Below are 21968 nucleotides of genomic sequence, written 5' to 3'. Positions count from 1 at the left end.
TGATGGTACTCGTTTCATCTAAAATGAAGAAATGTGTAAGCTGGTGGGAAAGCTCCAGGCTTCTCTCTCTTGAAATGCAGTGAGAGTGATCCTTGCAAATTTATAAGACCAGGATGCTGCAACTGGAATGTTTAGATCGTCAATAACAAGTTTATCAAACAAAATGAGTGACAGATATTCTTTGCTCACACACAAGTCACATCCTCACATTTATGTACCAGTACAAGCTAAATTTCAAAATCTCACTGGCAAGTTTTAACACACTCATTATACAGCCCAGAAATCACACACTAGACTTTCACCTTTTAGTTATCATGAATGAAAATCTTTAAACACACCACTTTCAGAATAATGTGAAATCAAAAGATACCATGCCATAGTGACTGAGGATTTGAGGATAATGCACAAGTGTGACTTGATTTCTTATAATGTGAAGATAATGGCACAGTTCAATGTTGAGCTGTACTGCAGTATATGATAGCAAACTAATTCTATAGAAAACAATAGAGGTGACTTTTTAGCAAGTAATAATTTCAGCAAGAATTTTGTCACTGCGATTTTGTGTAAATTCAATGCAGATTTCTTCTGGAACAATGAACATGAACAATAGAAAGCATTACTTTCTGACTGTACCTAGAACTAAAATTTTGACATATGTTGTATGTTATAATGATTTATTTTGCAATGCAGGTGGCATATGGGTGAACTTGGGCCCATTATTGTATCACTATTCAGATGCAACTACAAAACAGCCCCTGGTGGAACCTCCATTTGATATAGTTCTGAGCATTATTAAGAAATTTGGATTCGATGTGCAGGTAACTATCCAAGAACATAGCCTAAATAACCTCTAGATGGGCAGTACATGCCAATAGAAGTAGTAATAATGTCACCAAAGTTATTCTCAAGCTTTTGAAAATGAAATTTCTCATTAACATATTGAGGACAGAATGAAATAATGATGGATACATGGGGGAGAGGAAAGCAAGAAATAGTGCCCACACACTTTGAAATTGAACTAGAGCCAAACATTGCATAAGAGTCTGGTGTAGATAAAAGTAATTTGTTCCAAATCCTCATCAAGATTATTTTAATTTCATTAAAGGCATGAAATGGTGGAAAGCACTGCCCATACTCATGGGGTGAAAACACATTTCAAGGTTTCCAGTGACTTTCTTAAAACTGATCGTCATCCTCCTGTTTGGTTCTGGTGGATGGATCAAATTAGCGGCTCAGACAGTTTTATTACTATTTTGGATTTGATCATCATCTTCTTGTTTGGACCTGGTGGATGGATCAGATTATCAATTCTGGCAATTGTATGAATGTCTTGGATGTGAATTTCTCAATGTACACTATTGACTGGAGACATTCAGAAGTCATCTAATCAAGTCAGAGGTGCACTACACGGGAAGTGGCTACTTGGGTGGTAGAGTGTGTGTGGTGTGTACATGAAGACTTTTTGAGCTAGAGAAGTACCTCCATAGACCAAATGACCTAGTACATGTATTCAGAGAGATGACTATATCACCCACATTAATTGCAGTGGAAAACGTTAGTCCTCACTGTTCAGAAAGAGAAAATGTTAATACAGTACTTCTTAAATGCACTATCTTTCAGGATCAATTCTGAGAATTTGTATTACTTATTAGAGGTGATAATGCCTGTGTGGTACTAGGAAGGAAAAACTGACTGAAACTACAAGTGAATAGCAGGCAGATCTAAATTCAGAATGTAACATCTAAGTTATTTCCAAACCATAAAAAAAAACCTCCAAAAGTGATCGTCCCTTGTATGAAAATGAGAAAAAAATGTTGTTATAAACACAGAGTACACATTATAGCATTACGGTGTATCTCCACAACTGAAAATTCAATGGATTAATGTTCTGAGACTGAACAGATCTGGCATTCAACATTTAATTCACCATCTTGGAATCTGGTGTACATCAGAACTGAAATGTGATGAGACTCTGCAGAAATGTGACGTCACTCCTATACATCGTATGTACCATCTGTTTATTATCTGCACAAATACATTTATTTAATTGTGTGTATGAACAAATACAGACAAAAACTAATATATCACCGAGTATGTGATACCATATTTGTTTAAGAAATGTACCCTATTAGTAGTTCATCATAGAAGATACATGTGTAGGAATATTTTGTTTTGTTAAGATTCTCTGAACCCTCACCAAAGTATGTTACAAAAATTTAGAAACACCCAATATATCACTACAATAGCTGGGTCACCTATGGCGGTAGCATGTCAATTGCCATAAAGAACTCTGTCATATCTTCTTATGTTATTATGGATTCCAGATTTGAAAAAATAATGAACTCACCCAGATTGAGCTGGGCTGGGCACATAGCTTAGTGAAAGTGCCCCAAAAAGGTATTACAAGGAAAGACAAGATGATAGAGTGGCTGAGATCGACTGAGAATAAGATTGGAGAATGGAGTCACTGAGGATTTCCAGAAAATAAGTAATAGAAATTTGAGAATTCTAGCAATGGACTGAAATAAATGGCAGAAAATTGTTGAAAAGGCTGAGGCCCACAAGAAACTGTGGAACCACAAAAGAAGAAGAAGAAGTGAAATTGTTTGGGTGAAGATAATCGTTACATATGAATCAAACATTGTAACTGATTATTTTTACAAGCCACCTACTACCGGTAACTATGACAAACTGAGTAAATCAGTTGAATTTGTTATTGTGGTAGGGGGAACTTCCAACTTGGCAACTATAGAATGAGAGACTCACACTGTTGGAACCAGGGGTAAGGACACAGATTTGTGTTATTGTACAGTAATCTCTGCTCCAAAAATTAGTTTTTGCTGCACAGTTAAAAAACTGACTTGTGCAGATGACATTTTGATGTATATATATGGGAAGTGGTGACTATAATGCTATAAGGTGCCATTGATGATGAGGGTTCAAAGGGTTGTTAAGAAATGTAGAAAAATATTTCTGCTTAGTAAGTATGGTGAGAAACAGATTGCTGATTATCTGAGCAGCCAATATAAAATTGTCATCTCTGGAACTGAAAGCTTGGAAGAAGAGTAGGAAAAAATGAAACACAGTCAAAATGAGTGTAAAGAGTCCAACATTAGGAGCATTCCACAAATTTTAAGGTGCTGTCTTATCTAGATGTCTTTTATTACTTTCCAGTGTCACACTTTTTATAATTATGATCAGTTTTCTTCAATTAGAGAACATAGGATCATAGGTGTTGCAGAGCAGCTGTTCAGTTTCAAGTGCTGTGGATGTTGCCCATGAGTCATTACGACTTTAGTAGCGTGTACAACATTAATGAATTGCTAACCCTCGAGGTCTCGCGGTAGCGTTCTCGCTTCCCGAGCACGGGGTCTCGGGTTCGATTCCCGGCGGGGTCAGAGATTTTTCCTGCCTCGAGATGACTGGATGTTGTTGTGTCGTCTTCATCATCATCATTCATCCCCATTACGGTCGGAGGAAGGCAACGGCAAACCACCTCCATTAGGACCTTGCCTAGTAAGGTGGTGCGGGTCTCCCGCATCGTTCCCCTACGCTCTGTAAAGAAGCATGGGACTTCATTTCCATTTTTTTTTCCAAGACCTTAGGGACTCATGGACACTTTACATGGGCATCTGAAACTGACTGTTTGCTCTATGGCTACTATTACCAAAGATGTTCTGTAATCGAAAGAAACTGGCTATCATTGTAAAAAACATGACATTAGATTGTAATAAAAGACATTTCAACAATTCATTTGTTGTAGATTTCTACACTTGACATATGACAAGCCTTCACATTAAAATCTTGTATGATAAGTAGTCAACCATATTTGACAAAGGGCCACAGCCATTTATGAAACTTCCTGGCAGATTAAAACTGTGTGCCCGACCGAGACTCGAACTCGGGACCTTTGCCTTTCGCGGGCAAGTGCTCTACCATCTGAGTCAGCTGAAACAAGGGCCACATGTCAGTTATCAAATGGATGTGCAACCCCCCCCCCCCCTCCCTCCCTGCTCTACACACACACACACACACACACACACACACACACACACACACACACACACACTACTAGCTCTTTATTCTCATGAAGTAATGAGTGCTATAGACAGGGAATTTCTAGATTTCCAGAAGGCTTTTGAAACTGTTCTTCACAAGCAGCTTCTAATCAGATTGTGTGCCTATGGAGTATTGTATCAGTTATGGGACTGGATTTGTAGTTTCCTGTCAGAAAGGTCGCACTTCTTAGTAACTGACAGAAAGTCATTGAGTAAAACAGAAGTGATATCTGGTGCTCCCCAAGGAAGTGTTATAGTCTCTCTGCTGTATCTGATCTACATAAACAATTTAGGAGGCAATATGAACAGCCCTCATATACTGTTTGCAGATGATGCTGTCATTTACCATCTAGTAAAGTCACCAGATGAACAAAAACAATTGAAAAATGGTGTATGGTGCAAAAAGTGGAAATTGATCCTAAATAATGAAAAGTGAGAGGTCATCCTCATGAGTACTGAAAAGAAAATGTTAGATTTTGGTTATGTGATAAAATGAACAAAGCAAAAGGCTACCATTTCAAGAAAATACTTAAGGATAACAATTATGAAACTTAAATTGGAACAGTCACATAGATAATGTTGTGGTTAATGTGAACCAAAGTCTGCGTTTTATTCACAGAATGCTTAGAAGATGCAACAAATCCATTGCAGAGACTGCCTACACTATGCTTGTTCATCCTCTGCTGCACTAATACCATGTCCAGCTAGGATTGACGGAGGACATTGAGAAAGTTCAGAGAAGGGCAGCTCATTTTGTGCTATTGCGAAATGGGTGGGAGTCATGAATATGATACATGAGTTAAGGTGGCAATAATTAAAACAAAGACATATTTCATTGCGGTGAGATCTTTTCATGTAATTTTGATCACTAACTGTCTCCTCTGAATGTGAAAATATTGTGTTGACGCCCACTTACATAGGGAGAAGAGATCATTGTAGTGAAATAACATAAATCAGAGTTCCCATGGAAAGATTTAAGTGTTCGTTTTTCCCATGGCACAGTAGAGAGGAACAGTAGAGAAATAGTGTGAAAGTGGTTCAATGAATCATCTGCTGGGCACTTAAGTGAAAATTGCAGAATAGTCACGTAGAGGTGTGGTAAAATGGTATTACCTGCATGAGACAGGATACAAATATCAGTTCATGCTCTGGGCAGAACAGAACAGATTGTAGTTAAATAGTTACGGATGAATCTAATTCAATATAAAAGTAAAGGGAAAAATATTTTTAATTAAATATTACCTGACAGTGACAGACCTGGCAATTTGTCTCTCGAACAAGGCTTCCTAAACTTGTTTTGATGCTTGTAGTAGCAGCTTGAAGTGAACTTGCCAGATAAATTTAAGTGATTTTAGGTCTTTTTATGCTTGCATATCTGTGCCACCAAAAATGATGTGACGTGAATACCGTGCCTATTAATGCATGGAAATTTTTCCCTGGAGACATATTTGCAACAAAATTCTAGTAGCGGTTTTTCAGGAGACACTGAAAATTTCCACATTCCATTTGTAAATACTAAGATACTTCATCCATGGATAGAGAGGAGTGAGAGAGATTGAAGATTGCTTTATTGCTCTTGAACTCTTGAATATGTCTTTTAGGCCAAATATAGTAGGTAAATATTTAGAAGTTTGATGATGACTGGGTCTATAGTCTTCATGAAATTTTTAAATGAAATCATTCTTCTTTAGACTGTTAGAACATTATTCATTGGGGCTGCAGTTTCAACATGTGATCATTTTCAAGCATTGTGGGATGTTGTAATCCACTCAATAGTATAAAGCTGTGACATACTGTGTAAGAGCAGTTGCATGTGGTGATGTGAATTTATTTGCTGTTCTATCTACCATACATATAAGAAACCTGGTGAAATAATGATATAAACAATAATGTTTTAACAACCTAAAGTGGAATAGTTTCATTTTAAAAAAAGGTAAATATTTGTCACAATTTTTATTGTTACATTTCTGCAAGGAAGGAAAATGCAGAAAATTGCCATTTTTTAATTTGTGATTCCAAAATTTGCAATTTTGTTTTGAATACCTTCACATGCTCATACGTAAATCCCTCTCTCTCCATCTGAACAATCCTTGGAAGGCTCAGCTGTACCGACTGACCGCTGTGTCATCCTCAGCTGTTAGGCACCACTGGATGCAGATATTGAGGGGCATGTGGTCAGCACACCATTCTCTCAGCCATTCTCACTTTTTGCAACCAGAGCCACTACTTTTTGATAAGTATCTCCTCAATTGGTTGTGCAAGGGCTGAGTGCAACCTGCTTGCCAACAGCACTTGGCAGACTCAGACGATCACCAGTCCAAGTGCTAAGTCAAGCTCAACAGCACTCAACTTCAATGATCTGATGAGAGCTGGTGTTACAACTGTGGCAAGGCCATTGGACATGCTTTTATGTAGAACATTTTAATTCATCTTCCCCTTGTAATTGTTCATTTAGTTTGTTCAATTGAACTGTTACATCTACCAGTAAAGCAAAATCACACATCCATTTGGCATCTTTAAATTGAGCAACAGACTTTGTCTTTTCTGTCACAAATATTTATATTTCATCTTTGAGATTACTCACTCACTTCAACATTTTGCCATGGCTAAGTCATTTGACGTTGGTGTAATAAATAATATTTCCTCATTCTGAATTAACAGTCTGTGGAAAGTTAACAAATTCTCTGTGTAGCAAACCATCAGCCTTCTTTGGTGAAGCACAAGGATACTAACGAGTCACATGTTTAGTTTTGTGTTGTGTTTATAGTTTAACCTTAAATTCTTTGCATGATTTTTTGTGCTTGCAATGTTTAATTCATAAATTCAGTGCATATTTTTGTGTTTGAGAAGTATAGTATTGCATAATTACACATACCTTTGTGCAGTCTGTAGTGCAGTAGTCATTTGTTTGTTTACTTTGGATGGTCAGTAACCATTGATAAAAGCTCAATGAGCCATCAGCCTTCATTGATGAAGCACCATGAGACTAGCAAGTCACATTTTTTTAGCTTTTCTGTTTGTTTCAGTATTTAATGCCTAAGTTAGTAGGATGGACAGGATGTGTGTGTGCTGTGTGCATACACCGGAGCAGCTGGCCTCAGTTAGTGAGCAGCTGAAGATGCTACGGTCTTGGTAAGCAGTCTGTAGGGTGCTGCCTTGGGTATAGTGGTGGCGGAGCATGGGACACCTTAGGTGTCACTAGTTTTTCCCACGGGCTCCGCTGCCGAGGCACCGTGCAGCATACCCATCATGGGGGATCTGTTCTCATCACATATGAGTTGCAGGTTGTAATGCATCTGCATTGGTCGAGGCTGAAATTCAGTGTGGAAGCTAGCTATCTGGCCTTGCGCATTCATCCTATGAATGGATAGGTGGCCACTCCATCAGCAGGGGCCGAGCAGGCACATGATGAAGAGTTTACTAATTATCGGCAGTTTCAAGATTCGGAGTGTTACGGAGCCTCTTAGGGAAATAAAATGCAGGTCTGGAAGAAAGCCAATGTTCACTCGGTATGTCTGCAGGAACACCTCATCTGAGATGTGGAGAAGGCTGTGCATGCTGCTATCAAGCATGCAGGGTGCAGCTGTCTGAAAGTTGTGGCTGACATCGGCACTAGTGACATCAATCACTTGGGCTCTGAGGCCATCCTCAGTTTGTACGGGCAGTTGATGGAAGTAGTGAAGACAGCTAGCCTTATACTCGGGGCGTAAGCAGAGCTGACAATATGCAGCATCGTTCCCAGAATTGATCTGCGTCCTTTGCTTTGGAACCAAATGGGGGGCCTCAACCAAAGACTGTATCAATTGTGTAGTGGTCTTGGCTGCAGATTTCCAGCCCTGCATTATGGGGTGAAAAATTGTTGGACTCCCCTTGATAGGTCAGAGGGGCACTACACAAATGGAGCAGCTACTCTGATAGTAGAATACTTGTGACACGCATGTGAGGGTTTTAAGCTTAGGCGGTAGTTTGAGGGCTCCTGATGAACACTCACTGGTTGATACATGGAGAGTGAAATCAGATCACAGACAAAGTAGAGATACTTTGAGCACCAAACTTTTAACAGTAAATTGTCAAAGTATTCATAACAAAGTTCCTGAACTTACTGCCCTGCAGGAAAATTGTTGCACTCAAATTATTCTTGGAACCAAGAGCTGGATGAAACCTGAAGTAGAAAGCTCTGAAATGTTTAACGAGTCATGAAAAATATACAGATTAGATTAGATGTCATAGGTAAAGGAGGGTTCATTGCTTTTGACGAATATATTGTGTCTATCGAAGTTGAAATTGAGCCTGTATATGAAGTTATCTGAACATATATAGCAGATGTAGGTAAACTCAAGTTAACTATCGGGTGTTTTTACTGGCCACCTGATTCTATCATAACAGTTGTAGAATCATTCAAGGAAAGTTTGAACTCAGCAGTGTGGAAATACCCAGATCATGCAGTATTAGTCGGAGATGTCTTTAATCTGATGCATATAGACTGGACCATTTATGGATTCACTGCAGGTGGTATAGTCAGACAGTCTTGTGAAGTACTTTTGAACACATTTTCCGAAAACTGCTGTGAACAACTAGTTCGACAGCCCATGAGCAATGGAAATATTTTAGATCTCGTAGCTCCAAACAGGCCTGTCCTTATCAACAATGTCAGTATAGGGACGGGGATTAGGGATCATCACGTTGTTGTAAAGACAATGGTTACTATAGTTACTACACTGAAGAGCCAAAGAAACTGGTATGGCTGCCTAATATCATGTAGGTCCCCTGTGAGCAGGCAGAAGTGCTGGAACATGACATGGAATAGACTCGACTAATGTCTGAAGTAGTGCTGGAGGGAAATGACACCATGAATCCTGCAGGGCTGTCCATAAGTCCGTAAGAGTACGAGGGGGTGGAGATCTCTTCTGAACAGCATGTTGCCAGGCATCCCAGATATGCTCAATAATGTTCATGTCTGGGGAGTTTGGTGGCCAGTGGAAGTGTTTAAACTCAGAAGAGTGTTCCTAGAGACACTATGTAGCAATTCTGGATGTGTGGGGAGTTGTATTGTCCTGCTGGAATTGCCCAAGGCCATCAGAATGCGCAATGGGCATGAATGACAGGATGCTTATGTATGTGTCACTTGTCAGAGTCGTATCTAGACATAACAGGGGACACATATCACTCAAACTGCACGCCCTTCACACTATTACAGAGCCTCCACCAACTTGAACAGTCTCCTGCTGATGTGCAGGGTCTATGAATTCATGAGGTTGGCTCCATACCTGTACATGTCCATCTGCTCAATACAATGTGAAATGAGATTCGTCCGACCAGGCATGTTTCCAGTCATCAACAGTCCAATGTTGGTGATGATGGGCCCAGGCAAGGCATAAATCTTTGTGTCGTGTAATCATCAAGCCGATATCAATTATTCCAGAATGAGATTTTCACTCTGCAGTGGAGTGTGCGCTGATATGAAACTTCCTGGCAGATTAAAACTGTGTGCCCGACCGAGACTCAAACTCGGGACCTTTGCCTTTCGCTGGCAAGTGCTCTACCATCTGAGCTACCGAAGCACGACTCACGCCCGGTACTCACAGCTTTACTTCTGCCAGTATCTCGTCTCCTACCTTCCAAACTTTACAGAAGCTCGCAGGAGAGCTTCTGTAAAGTTTGGAAGGTAGGAGACGAGATACTGGCAGAAGTAAAGCTCGCAGGAGAGCTTCTGTAAAGTTTGGAAGGTAGGAGACGAGATACTGGCAGAAGTAAAGCTGTGAGTACCGGGCGTGAGTCATTCTTCGGTAGCTCAGATGGTAGAGCACTTCCCCGCGAAAGGCAAAGGTCCCGAGTTTGAGTCTCGGTCGGGCACACAGTTTTAATCTGCCAGGAAGTCCCATATCAATGACGTTTCATTGAATGTTTCGCACCCTGACACTTGTTGATGGCACAGCATTGAAATCTGCAGCAGTTTGTGGAAGGGCTGCACTTCTGTCACGTTGAATGATTCTATTCAGTTGCTGTCAGCCTCATTCTTGCAGGGTATTTCCAGCCACAGCGATGTCAGCGATTTGATGTTTTAATGGATTCCTGATATTCATGATGCACTCGTGAAATGGTCGTTCGGGAAAATTCCCACTTCATCATTATCTCAGAGATGCTGTGTCCCATTGCTCGTGCACCTACTGTAACACCATGTTCAAACTCACATAAGTCTGCCTGTTTATGCATCTCTGTATTTTAATACGTATCCCTATACCAGTTTCTTTGGCACTTCAGTGTAAATCCATCAAGAAGGCTATGAGAGTATTATGGTAGAAAAAGCAGATAAGCAGCCATTGGCACCCCTCTTAGACAATGAATGGACATCATTTATTTCCAATAAAATGGATGTAGAGGAAATACAGGTGAAGTTTAAACTGATTGTTAATCACACTCTGGAGATGTATATGACAAGTAAGTGGATTAAAGATGGAAAAGATCCTCTGTGGTGTGATAATCAAATTTGGAAAATGCTGAGGAAACAAAGATTGTGCACTCTCAGTTAAAAACAGAATGCACTACTATTGACTGGCAAAAGTAAGTAGAAATTTGTGCTTCTGTTAGCACCATCATACCTTAGTGAAAGATTATGCTGAGAACCCGAGAAAATTCGAGACATCCATAAATCACCCAGCAGATCAAAGGCTTCTATCTAGTCTCTGGTCGACCAATCTAGTTTAGCAATAGGAGACAACAAAAGGAAAACTGAAGTTTTAAATTTCATATATAAGAAATCATTCACGCTTTAGGATCATACAAACATAGCATAATTTTATAGTCGCACAGATTTCCACATGGAAGACATAGAAATTTGCATCCCTGTCTTGGAGAAGCAACTGAAAAATTTGAAAACAAGTAAGTCACCATGTCCAGATGGAATACAAATTCCATTACACTGACTGGTTGCTGCTTATTTGGTAATTTTATTACACTGAGTGTTCTCTGCTACATTGGTCCTTTACTTAGCTTGCATTTATCGCAAATCTATCTCCCAGGGCAAAGTCCCAAGCAACTGGAAAAAGTGCTGGTGACTCCTGTATGTAAGAAAGGTCAAAGAATGTACCCACATAATTACACCAATATACTTAACATTGTTATGCTGCAGAATCTTGAACATATTCTCAGTCCAAATATAATAAATTTCCTTGAGGCAGAAAAGCTTATGTCCACAAATGAATAGAGGTTTAGAACACATCGCTCATGCGAATCTCAGCTTGCCCTTTTCTCAAATGATATCCTACAAACCATGAATGTAGGGCAGCAAGCAGATTCCATATTCCTAGGTTTTTGGAAAGCATTTGACACGGTACCATTGGCGGACTGCTGATGAAGGTCCGAGCATCCTAATTGGATTCGCAGATATGTGAATGGTATGAAGACTTTAAGGTAATAGAACCCAGTAAGTTGCCCTTCAGGGCGAGTGTTCATCATGGACAAGGTTGATAGGGCCACTCTTATTCTCTATGTATGTAAAGGATCTGGTGGACAGGGTGAACAGTGATTTATTGCTGTTTGCTGATGACACTGTGATGTACTGGAAGGTTTCTTCCTTGAGTGACTGCAAAGGGATACAAGATCACAATTTGTAGTTGGTGTGATGAATGGTAGCTTGCTCTAAATGTAGGAAAACACAAATTAATGCAGATCAGTAGGAAAAACATTCCTGTAACATTCGAATACAGTATTAGTAATGTGCTGCTTGACACAATTACATTGATTATATATCTAGGCATCACACTGAAAAGTGATATGAAATAGAATGAACATGTCTGGTAGGTAATTGGGAAGATTAATGCTTGACTTCATTTTAGTGGGAGAAATTTGTAAAAGTGTAGCTCATCAATAAATGAGGTGGCATGTAGAATATAAGTGTAATCCATTTTTGAGTACTGCTCAAGTGTTTGGGATCCCCACTAGTTCAGATTAAAGGAAGCATTTCAGAGACATTCTGCTAGGTTTGTTACTGGTTGTTACTTGTAGGTTCGATCAGCATGTAAGTATTATGGAAATCCTTCATGAACTCAAATGGCTATCCTTGGAGGGAAGACAATACTCTTTTCACGAGGCACTATTATGGAAATATGGAGAACCGGCATTTGAGACCTATTGCAGATTTATTCTACTGCTGCCATCATACATTTACAGTAAGGAGCATGAAGATAAAATGAGAGAGATTAGGGCTCATACAGAGGCTTATAGACAGTCATTTTTCCTTCATTCTATTTGCAAGTGGTACAGGAAAGGAAATGGCAGATAGTGGTATGTGGTACCCTCTGCCATGCACTATACAGTGGCTTGTGGAGCATGTTTGTGGATGTACATATGAAATTCCCTACTCTAGTGACAACTTCTAATACACTCTCTAAGTTTAAAGATTTAGGACAAAAATTTTTTTGTGAATTATGCTATGACACTGAATTACAGAACTTTTGCCCATCTTAGCTTTTTGTGTATGGCATAATTTTTGCTAATGCTTCTCACTTTCCTGCAACTGTAAGAACTCCATCAGTTGTTTCTGCTGACAGATTTGTAAGTTCCAAACAGCACCTGCTTATGGTCCCAATAACAGCCTCCGTTAAATCATTAGCTTTTGTGATGGCTTTGAGAGGTACTAGAGCACCCAATTCTTCCATAATATTCAAATTTTTATCAATTTCCTTCACAAAAATTGCTGACTGAGCAGTGTTGTGGACATCTTAGCTCTTGTTGAGTGCTATAGAATAAATTTCAAACTTTGTGGCTTGCTGTTTTAAAGTTTTCTCAACACTGTTGGCTAATTTGTCAATAAGATGAAATAGTCTGTCACAATAAGCTTCATTTAGTGAACTGCAGTTTGTTGTCAGTGTGTAAATAACAGCAATGTTTTAAAGGACGTCTTTGACATACTTGCCATCTGATAATTATTTTGATTTTGTTGCAATCATTTCCACTATGATGTAACTCATTTTGAAATGTAACAGCTGCCTGAAAAGTTAGTTCCAAGTTAGAACACTTCATCTTCATGAAACTGGCCCTCAAATGTATCATATGATGAAGCATGGTTCACATTGTAATGTTGCTTAATATTATATGAAACCATTTCATTACAAATTAAACACATTGCTTTCTTTGTTTACCTCAGTAAAGAAATGCTGATTTTTCCCTGTGACCTGAAATGGTCTGCCCTCCTCCACAATTTCTCTTTTCTTCTTGCTGCATTCAAAACCCATAATCATTTCACTTTCTAACTGACTTGAGTAGCACTGGAACACAATGCTATCCATAACATAACACAGTTAATACTACAGTACCAGACAACAATCGCAGACTGATAGCTGCTTTATTGTTGTATCCAAAGATTATACAGTTGTGTATAGAACTTAGAACAGAAGTAACTTTGCATGATGTGTCACTTCCAAGTAACATAGCTCACTAAAACTTGGCCCATACAAAGAGAGAACTGTTAAAGTGTAGTACAGAAGGTAAGTGAAAGAAATTCACAATGAGACGAATAGAAATGACACTTTTATTCAAATATAAAAATATAATAATTACACTGGAGTCACTATGATTCATGATGGTCCCCTGAACATTATATTAGGTGGGACATGGTTCTTAATAGTGTGTGTGCTCACCATGGACAGCAATTCATGCTCTGCACCATGCTCCTAAGCTGGCCACAAGTTCGGTGAGGAGTTCTTCTGGTAGGGCATTCCATTCATTCTCCACCATGGTTGGCAGTTGCTGGATGGTCATTCATGCATGTGGGCGTTCTGCAATACGTCTTACCAATGCATCCCACAGGTGCTCAATGGGATTCAAGTCAGGGAAACAGGCAGACCAGTCCATCGCCAAATATGTCCTCTTGTTCAACATTGTTCCTGGGTGCATTACATGTTCCCACCAGTTATTATATGAGGGTATGTCCAGCATTGTTGAACAGTATTCCTGGCTGCATTACATCTCTCGCCATATGAGTGTACATCCAGCATAGTTGAACAAGATTGTTTTGGATCTCCAGTTATGGTGTGGGAAGGCATAATGTTGTATGGGCACTCTGATCTCCAAATCTTTGAACATGGCACACTCAATGCTCAATGTTATTCTGACACTGTACTCCTTCACACCTGCATCTTTTGAGGGGTGCAATAGGCCCTAACTTCATTTCTAGGGATGAAAGTGTGTGACTGCATCAAACAGCCTAGGTCAAACAGCTCTTGAAATGAGAGGATATTGGGCAAATGCACTGGCCTGCGTATTACCCCTATTTAATCCCATTGAGCAGATGTGGAATGCATTGGGGAGACATGTTGCATCACTTCCACATGCACCAATGACTATCCAGCAGTTGTCAACCACACTGGTGGAAGAAAGGAACACCCTACCACAAAAACTCTTCAAAAACCTTGTGGGCAGCATGCTGCAGGGCATGCAGTGCCATCCATTGTGATCACAAGCCCTAAAAGAGTCATGTCCCACCTTTTATAATATCCATGGGACCATCGTGTATTGTGATGACTTCAAAGTAATTATTGTCTGTGAATAAAAGTGTAATTTCTATTTGTCTGATTATGTATTTCTTTCCATTGCCTTCTGCAGTATACTGTAGAAGTTATTTCTGTGTATGGTCTTAAGTTTCATTGAGCTGTGTTCCTGGGTAGTGACACATCGTACAAAAGTTACTTCTGTCCTTAAGGTTTGCACATAAGTGTATTTAATCTTTGTAGGCCATGAAACATGGATAAAAATATCAATGAACTAGCGACTGTTCTTGTACAAGTCGGTGCTTCATAAGCACGTAGTTTTTCTTTTTTCGTAATTTAAAGTTCCCAAGCACTTGAAGTAGATTAGATTTTACATTTCAGGAAAATTGGTCTGTGTTATATACACTGGAACTTCAATTTTACATTATCTGACATTTTTGTGATTCTACAGCATAAATTCGTGGCCCCTGTGAAAAACCCATAAGATCAATGCTAAAAATTTGTCAGTTTTACATTTCTTCCTAATAAGGCTTGCCTTGATTCTAAGTTCTTACTCGACATCTCACTAGAGTTGATCTAGTTTTCTTTCTGTTGATATTTGATGTGACTGAAGAAGTTATAAGTGGCACAAAACACAGATGGTTCGCACCACCGGTAGTGGCGGAGTTAGGGAATTTTTAGGCCGTTGGGGAGAGGGGAGATGTGAGAGAGGAAATGCTGATGTAATCGATGATCAGTGTTGCAACACAACTTTCAAGTTCTAGCTTCACCATGCAATTATGATGCAGCTAGTGCTAGGTTGCAGCGGTAATGGAATAACAAGACAGTCGATGCAAAGTGTTCCGGGCCAAGCCAATACATGATGTAGGGGCCCAGCCACCACCTTATCGTGTGGCACTTATAGCTCAGTCTCATCTTTTTGCATGTATTTTCAATGTACTGTATTCAGCAACAATATCAATCATCAATCTTTTAAATTAAAACACTGAGTCTCGGAGAATATGCTCAGTCATAATCAAAGAAACGTCACCTGTTTCCGGCTAGTGAACATATTGGTTGACAACTTGTTAAGTCACCCAATAGCCAGTGCAGCCACCACACCACACTCTTGTTGTTGTTGTGGTCTTCAGTCCTGAGACTGGTTTTATGCAGCTCTCCATACTACTCTATCCTGTGCAAGCTTCTTCATCTCCCAGTACCTACTGCAACCTACATCCTTCTGAATCTGCTTAGTGTATTGATGTCTTGGTCTCCCTCTACGATTTTTACCCTCCACGCTGCCCTCCAATGCTAAATTTGTGATCCCTTGATGCCTCAAAACATGTCCTACCAACCGATCCCTTCTTCTAGTCAAGTTGTGCCACAAACTTCTCTTCTCCCCAATCCTATTCAATACCTCCTCATTAGTTACGTGACCTACCCACCTTATCTTCAGCATTCTTCTGTAGCACCACATTTCGAAAGCTTCTATTCTCTTCTTGTCCAAACTGGTTATCGTCCATGTTTCACTTCCATACATGGCTACACTCCATACAAATACTTTCAGAAACGACTTCCTGACACTTAAATCTATACTCGATGTTAACAAATTTCTCTTCTTCAGAAACGATTTCCTTGCCATTGCCAGTCTACATTTTATATCCTCTCTACTTCGACCATCATCAGTTATTTTACTCCCTAAATAGCAAAACTCCTTTACTACTTTAAGTGTCTCATTTCCTAATCTAATCCCCTCAGCATCACCCGATTTAATTTGACTACATTCCATTATCCTCGTTTTGCTTTTGTTGATGTTCATCTTATATCCTCCTTTCAAGACACTGTCCATTCCGTTCAACTGCTCTTCCAAGTCCTTTGCTGTCTCTGACAGAATTACAATGTCATCGGCGAACCTCAAAGTTTTTATTTCTTCTCCATGGATTTTAATACCTACTCCGAATTTTTCTTTTGTTTCCTTTACTGCTTGCTCAATATACCGATTCAATAACATCGGGGAGAGGCTACAACCCTGTCTCACTCCTTTCCCAACCACTGCTTCTCTTTCATGCCCCTCGACTCTTATAACTGCCATCTGGTTTCTGTACAAATTGTAAATAGCCTTTTGCTCCCTGTATTTTACCCCTGCCACCTTCAGAATTTGAAAGAGAGTATTCCAGTTAACGTTGTCAAAAGCTTTCTCTAAGTCTACAAATGCTAGAAACGTAGGTTTGCCTTTTCTTAACCTTTCTTCTAAGATAAGTCGTAAGGTTAGTATTGCCTCACGTGTTCCAACATTGCTACGGAATCCAAACTGATCTTCCCCGAGGTCCGCTTCTACCAGTTTTTCCATTCGTCTGTAAATAATTCGCATTAGTATTTTGCAGCTGTGACTTATTAAACTGATAGTTCGGTAATTTTCACATCTGTCAACACCTGCTTTCTTTGGGATACACCACACTAACACATGAAAAATGAGCTTGTCTACTTGATTGTTGGAGAGGAGGAGTGGCCCTTCACTGACCACTAGGTAGGGTTGAAAGCATTTTTTAGAGTGCTGAAAATATACTTTTCATGTTGATGCTGTGCTATGACAGAGATGTCATACAGAAAAAGAACAAGGGTTTTGTGATAGTACATTTTAAAGACTTCCATGTTCACACCTTACGTGAAACAGTTTGCAACAACTACATACACTACTCGTGTATACACTTTGCAGCACACACACCGCACGCTGTAGATCATAAAGATTGACAGCAGTGAAAGAGGGCATGAAGTGAAACTGTAGCACCTGAGTTTCTTTCAAATTTATATTTTACATAGTGTATAGAAATTTACTCAGCCGGCTTCTAATAAGCTTGTAATGTCAATTGTGGAAGTAATTTCATTTTTTCATGTTTCTATTTCTCTCATCAGCCCTAAAATAACACTTTAATGGTGGTGAGCATATGATGTGTGGCTCGTAAGAAAAGCGTTAAACAATAACATCAGTGGTGACAAGGTATGTCGTTAAGCAGATGTCCCCATTTACACTTATGGTTTAACCACGTAGCTGCTGTGATGTTTTTGGTTTAATCCAACATGTTCATCAGTTTTTGCTTTTTCCTGGGCGGGCACAAAGGAAGATCTCTTAAAAACATGTGTTTTGAATGTATAATTTGTGGTTGTAGCATGTTGGAAAACAACTCTATTACCCTTTATCCAGATACTAACTTCAATTTCTTGGTGAGTTTTTACTTGCTGTTACACATCTGTAATTTTTAAAGAACTGATGAAATTCATTACTGCAAATTATTGTATAAACGTCGTGTTGTACACTGGTGTCCAAAATTAAAGCAACAAACTGCTATTTCCCCATCTTGTTTCTAATTGACGTTATAATCATACAAACTGTCAACAGATATCTGTATGATCGTGTTTTGCAAGGAAGATGGCATTCCAGTCACCACGCCAACAATGACATCAGGGCACCTATCAAAGGGGGTAATGTTTGCCGGGTAGTCCCAAATCCACAATTGCTGTGTACACAGTCAGAGACAGTGAAGTATGGCTCAAAGAAGATGCCTACCAGACTCCCTGTGGTGGAGGGCTATAGGAAAAATGGAAGTAGGAGAGTCGTAAACTGATGTGGCCTGACAGCTTAATGTGAATGGTTCTGTTGTTTGTCAGTTGTGGCGACAGTTTATAGAGACCGAAGCTGTATCCCAAAGACCACGGCAGGGCTGACCACGTATGATTTCAGAAACAGATGGACCTCGCAGCATCCACTGCACATGTTGTACAGAGGCAGATAGTATACAGACGGCTTCGGCAGAGTGGCCTTTATTGTTGGAGACCTGCCATGTGTGTATCTCTGACCTGTCTTCACAGAGGGGAACGTCTAGAGTGGAGTTGTCGACATTCCACCTGAATGATCAAACAGTGGACTAATGGATGGGTCTGGAGAGTGATTTTCGATCGGTTGACTTCGTATTGATGGGCGATAATGCTGGATCTCATAGAGCAAAATGGTTGATGTTTTCTTGGAAATGGAAGATATTGCATGCATGTTGTGGCCCGGTCACTCTCCCAATTTGAATCCCATAGAACATGTCTGAGATGCATTAGATAGATTGGCTGCATTATGTCAGCATCCACCAACCACTCTCCAAGACTTGCGAGCAGCTCTGCAGGAAGAATGGGCATTTTTGCTTCAATATGAGACTGATGACTTCATTTGCAGCATGCCCCATAATTGTGAGCCCTGCATTGCTGCCATGTCTCTAATATGGTGACCAGTGCAAAAGAATGTCATGCATCTCCTCGGAAAAATGTAAATATTGCCAGTAAAAAGAAATCGTGTGCTAATTTTAAGGACGAAATATCAAAACTACACAAATGAGTATCCAGTCTACAGTTTATCATCAGTACACAAAAAATGGAAATTACTAAACTTCAAACACCAAGAAATGTGAACCACTGATAAAGAAAAGTGCACCAAAAATTCCGCCAGAAACAACGCCCTTTCTGACGAGTGGTCTCAAGTGATCAAGAACGAAGTTAAAAAAGTGTTGCAAGAAGAAAACAGTACTATGAAGATTAAAATCAAGTATTCAGAAGCACAAATACCTCATAATGAGCAGAATGCAGTGAAAAACCGTAATCATGATTCGTGTGAAAACTCATGATCTGTTAGGCCTCAAACAACTGCTGCAAAAGGAAATAAAGTTCTAGTTTTAAATGACAGTCATGGCAGAAATTGTGGGAGTATACTACAAGATGAATTTGGCAAAAAATTCAGTGTGCAAAGTATTATAAAACCTGGGGCACCAAATAAGAAAGTTGTGAAAAATGCAGACAAATTAACTGATAACTTCTCGGTCAATGATACTTTAATCATTATTGGTGGTACAAATGACACTGATAAACCTCTGGGAGAATTGCAGAGGAACATGAAAGATTCTTTGGAATACATACTTAAAGTCACGCAAAAAACAAATGTAATAATTCATCCAATACCGCTTAGATGTGACGCACAAGGTCTGAATGGAAAAATCAAAGCTGCAAACTGCCTTATGTTAGAAAAGATCAACACTGCCACAGGCGTGTGTAGGAAGAGATTATCTGTGAATTTCAAAATCAAACACCTGAAAAGAAATGAATACACAACTCATGGTTTACATCTAAACAAACAAGGAAAGATTCGCATTTGTAATAGGCTTGCTTCTTTCATACACATGGCAAAAACTGAAAAACCACGCACTGGTACAGGAGAAAAGCATACGGAAATGGACCATCAGATAGAGAGTGGCAGTCTTGAAGTGAAAGTGCCACCCACGAAAAAACAGTTATGGACCATTTTATAACAAAAAATAAGTCCAATGAAAGTCATAACAACACACTTACTAGGTCGAATTTCAAGCCATCAAATGCAGCAACAAGGCAGTCGTTAATGGACAGATGGGTGAAAAAGGACGGAAAACAAATGTTCAGTTGCTCCTGAATAAACTAAATGAAATAGAAATAATATTAAATGAACTAAATGATATTTCTGTATTGTTATGGAACACTGGCTCAAACAAGATATGTTAGAGCAAACATACCTTCCTCAGTTCAAACTTGCAATCGTGTTTCATAGGAAAATGTTGAGTCTTGGGGGTACTTGTATATATGTTAAAGAAAATATTGAATTCAATAGTGTAACTAAATACCATAAACTGTCCTGTGAAAAAGATATAGAACTCTCAATTGATTAACTACCAAGCCAAAATACAGTTATTATTTGTGTATACAGGTCACCAGATGGAGACAAAAAAGTGTTTTACAATCAAATGTAGGATCTCTTGGAAGAAACTCGCTTTCCCAAGAAAATTATAATTATGTGTAGTGACTTTAACATTGATTTTTCAAAATCCAATAAATTCAGAAATGATATTATAAATTTACTACAATCGTTCATATCAGTTCAATGGTAACTGAACCAACTCGAGAAACGTCTACCTCTGCATCTATTATTGATCAGATCTTGATAAATACATGCAAATATGCCTATAACACACAAGTTGTAAACATGGGTTTTAGCGATCACTATGCTCAGATTCTTGCAATGAATGTTTCAGGACACCAAATTCCCAGTCAAATGTAAGGAATTTCAGTATAAAAAAATGTGGAATATTTTTGTTCTCTCCTAGGGGGTGAAAGTTGGAAAGATGTATATGACTGTAATGAGACCAATGAGAAATATGATAAGTTTATGGCTACATTCAAACATTTTTTTGAAATGGCTTTTCCCAAGAAAACAACTATGCTAAACTCTACTCAAAAAACAAACACGTGGATTACAAAAGGGATAAGGATATCACGTCAAAATAAAAGGAGATTGTATGAGTACTCCAAGCATAATACCAGTCCTGACTTTATTGCATATTTCAAAAGATACAAAAGAACACAAACACGAGTTAAAAATAAATAAAAATAATAATAAAAAACTATAAAATGACAAAATATTGTGTGATTCCAAGAATAAAACTAAAGCAACCTGGCAAATTATAAGGAAAGAAATGGGTACCAGGCCAATTAATCACAGTAATATAGAGCTGATTGTGAATAAAAATAAACTAACTGACCCCAAACATATTGCTAGTGCTTTCAACAATTATTTCTCAAATATAGCACAGCAGTTAATAAATACACACCATGACAAACAGCCAACCAGTCACTCAGATCAAAAAAATCATTTATACACATTATTCCTGTAGCCTGCAACACCTGAGGAACTGTCAAGAATCCTAAAAGAATTACCTGATAAATATTCAGTGGATGTTGATGAGATACCAGATGCTATTATCAAAGCTAGTGCAACATTTATTGTGGAACCACTAACAGACATAGTAAATTCATCTTTTGAGAGTAGTGTATTTCCAAATAATCTAAAAACTGCAAAAGTAACACTTTTGCATAAGAAGGTTGCAAAAAGTGATATTGCTAATTATAGATAAGTTTCAGTTTTCTCAGGCTTCAGCAAAATTATCGAAAAAATGTTCCGTAGAAGATTAACAGTTTTCTTAAATAAAGAGAGGCTGATAAGTGACTCCCAACATGGGTTCAGAGCTGGAAAGTCAATTCAGTCAGCAATTTTTGCCTTCTTAAATGAAGTATTAAAAGCGGTGTTTGATAAACAACATGTATCTGGGATATTTCTGGATCTAAGTAAAGCCTTTGATGTAATTGATCATGTCGTTCTCTTGTGTAAATTAAGTAATTATGCTAGTTTTTACAGTGATGAGCAGAAAATCAAGTATGGAGTCCCACAAGGGTCAGTTCTAGGACCTGTCCTATTTCTGCTGTATGTAAATGACTTGGCTGGTAAAATACATGATGGAACCACTGTACTGTTTGCAGATGACACTAATATTATAATCAAATCACAGAATGAGGAAAATCTGCAAGAGGCTGCGATATTAGTTAT

General features: G+C 38.9%; 1 protein-coding gene across 2 annotated transcripts in view; it reads left to right on the top strand.

Moving 5' to 3' along the window:
* Window positions 1–21968, top strand: part of LOC126469726 (carnosine N-methyltransferase) — a 184781-nt gene that overhangs the window by 141056 nt on the left and 21757 nt on the right. For both annotated transcript variants that reach the window (XM_050096918.1, XM_050096917.1), the window contains exon 8: window positions 691–818. In XM_050096918.1, coding sequence (XP_049952875.1) covers window positions 691–818 — 128 coding nt within the window. The remainder of the gene's footprint in view (window positions 1–690; window positions 819–21968) is intronic.

The sequence above is a fragment of the Schistocerca serialis genome, chromosome 3, assembly GCF_023864345.2.
Source record: "Schistocerca serialis cubense isolate TAMUIC-IGC-003099 chromosome 3, iqSchSeri2.2, whole genome shotgun sequence".
NCBI lineage: Eukaryota > Metazoa > Arthropoda > Insecta > Orthoptera > Acrididae > Schistocerca > Schistocerca serialis.
The sequence above is the reverse complement of the archived record's forward strand: the minus strand, read 5'-3'. Positions and strand labels throughout refer to the sequence as shown.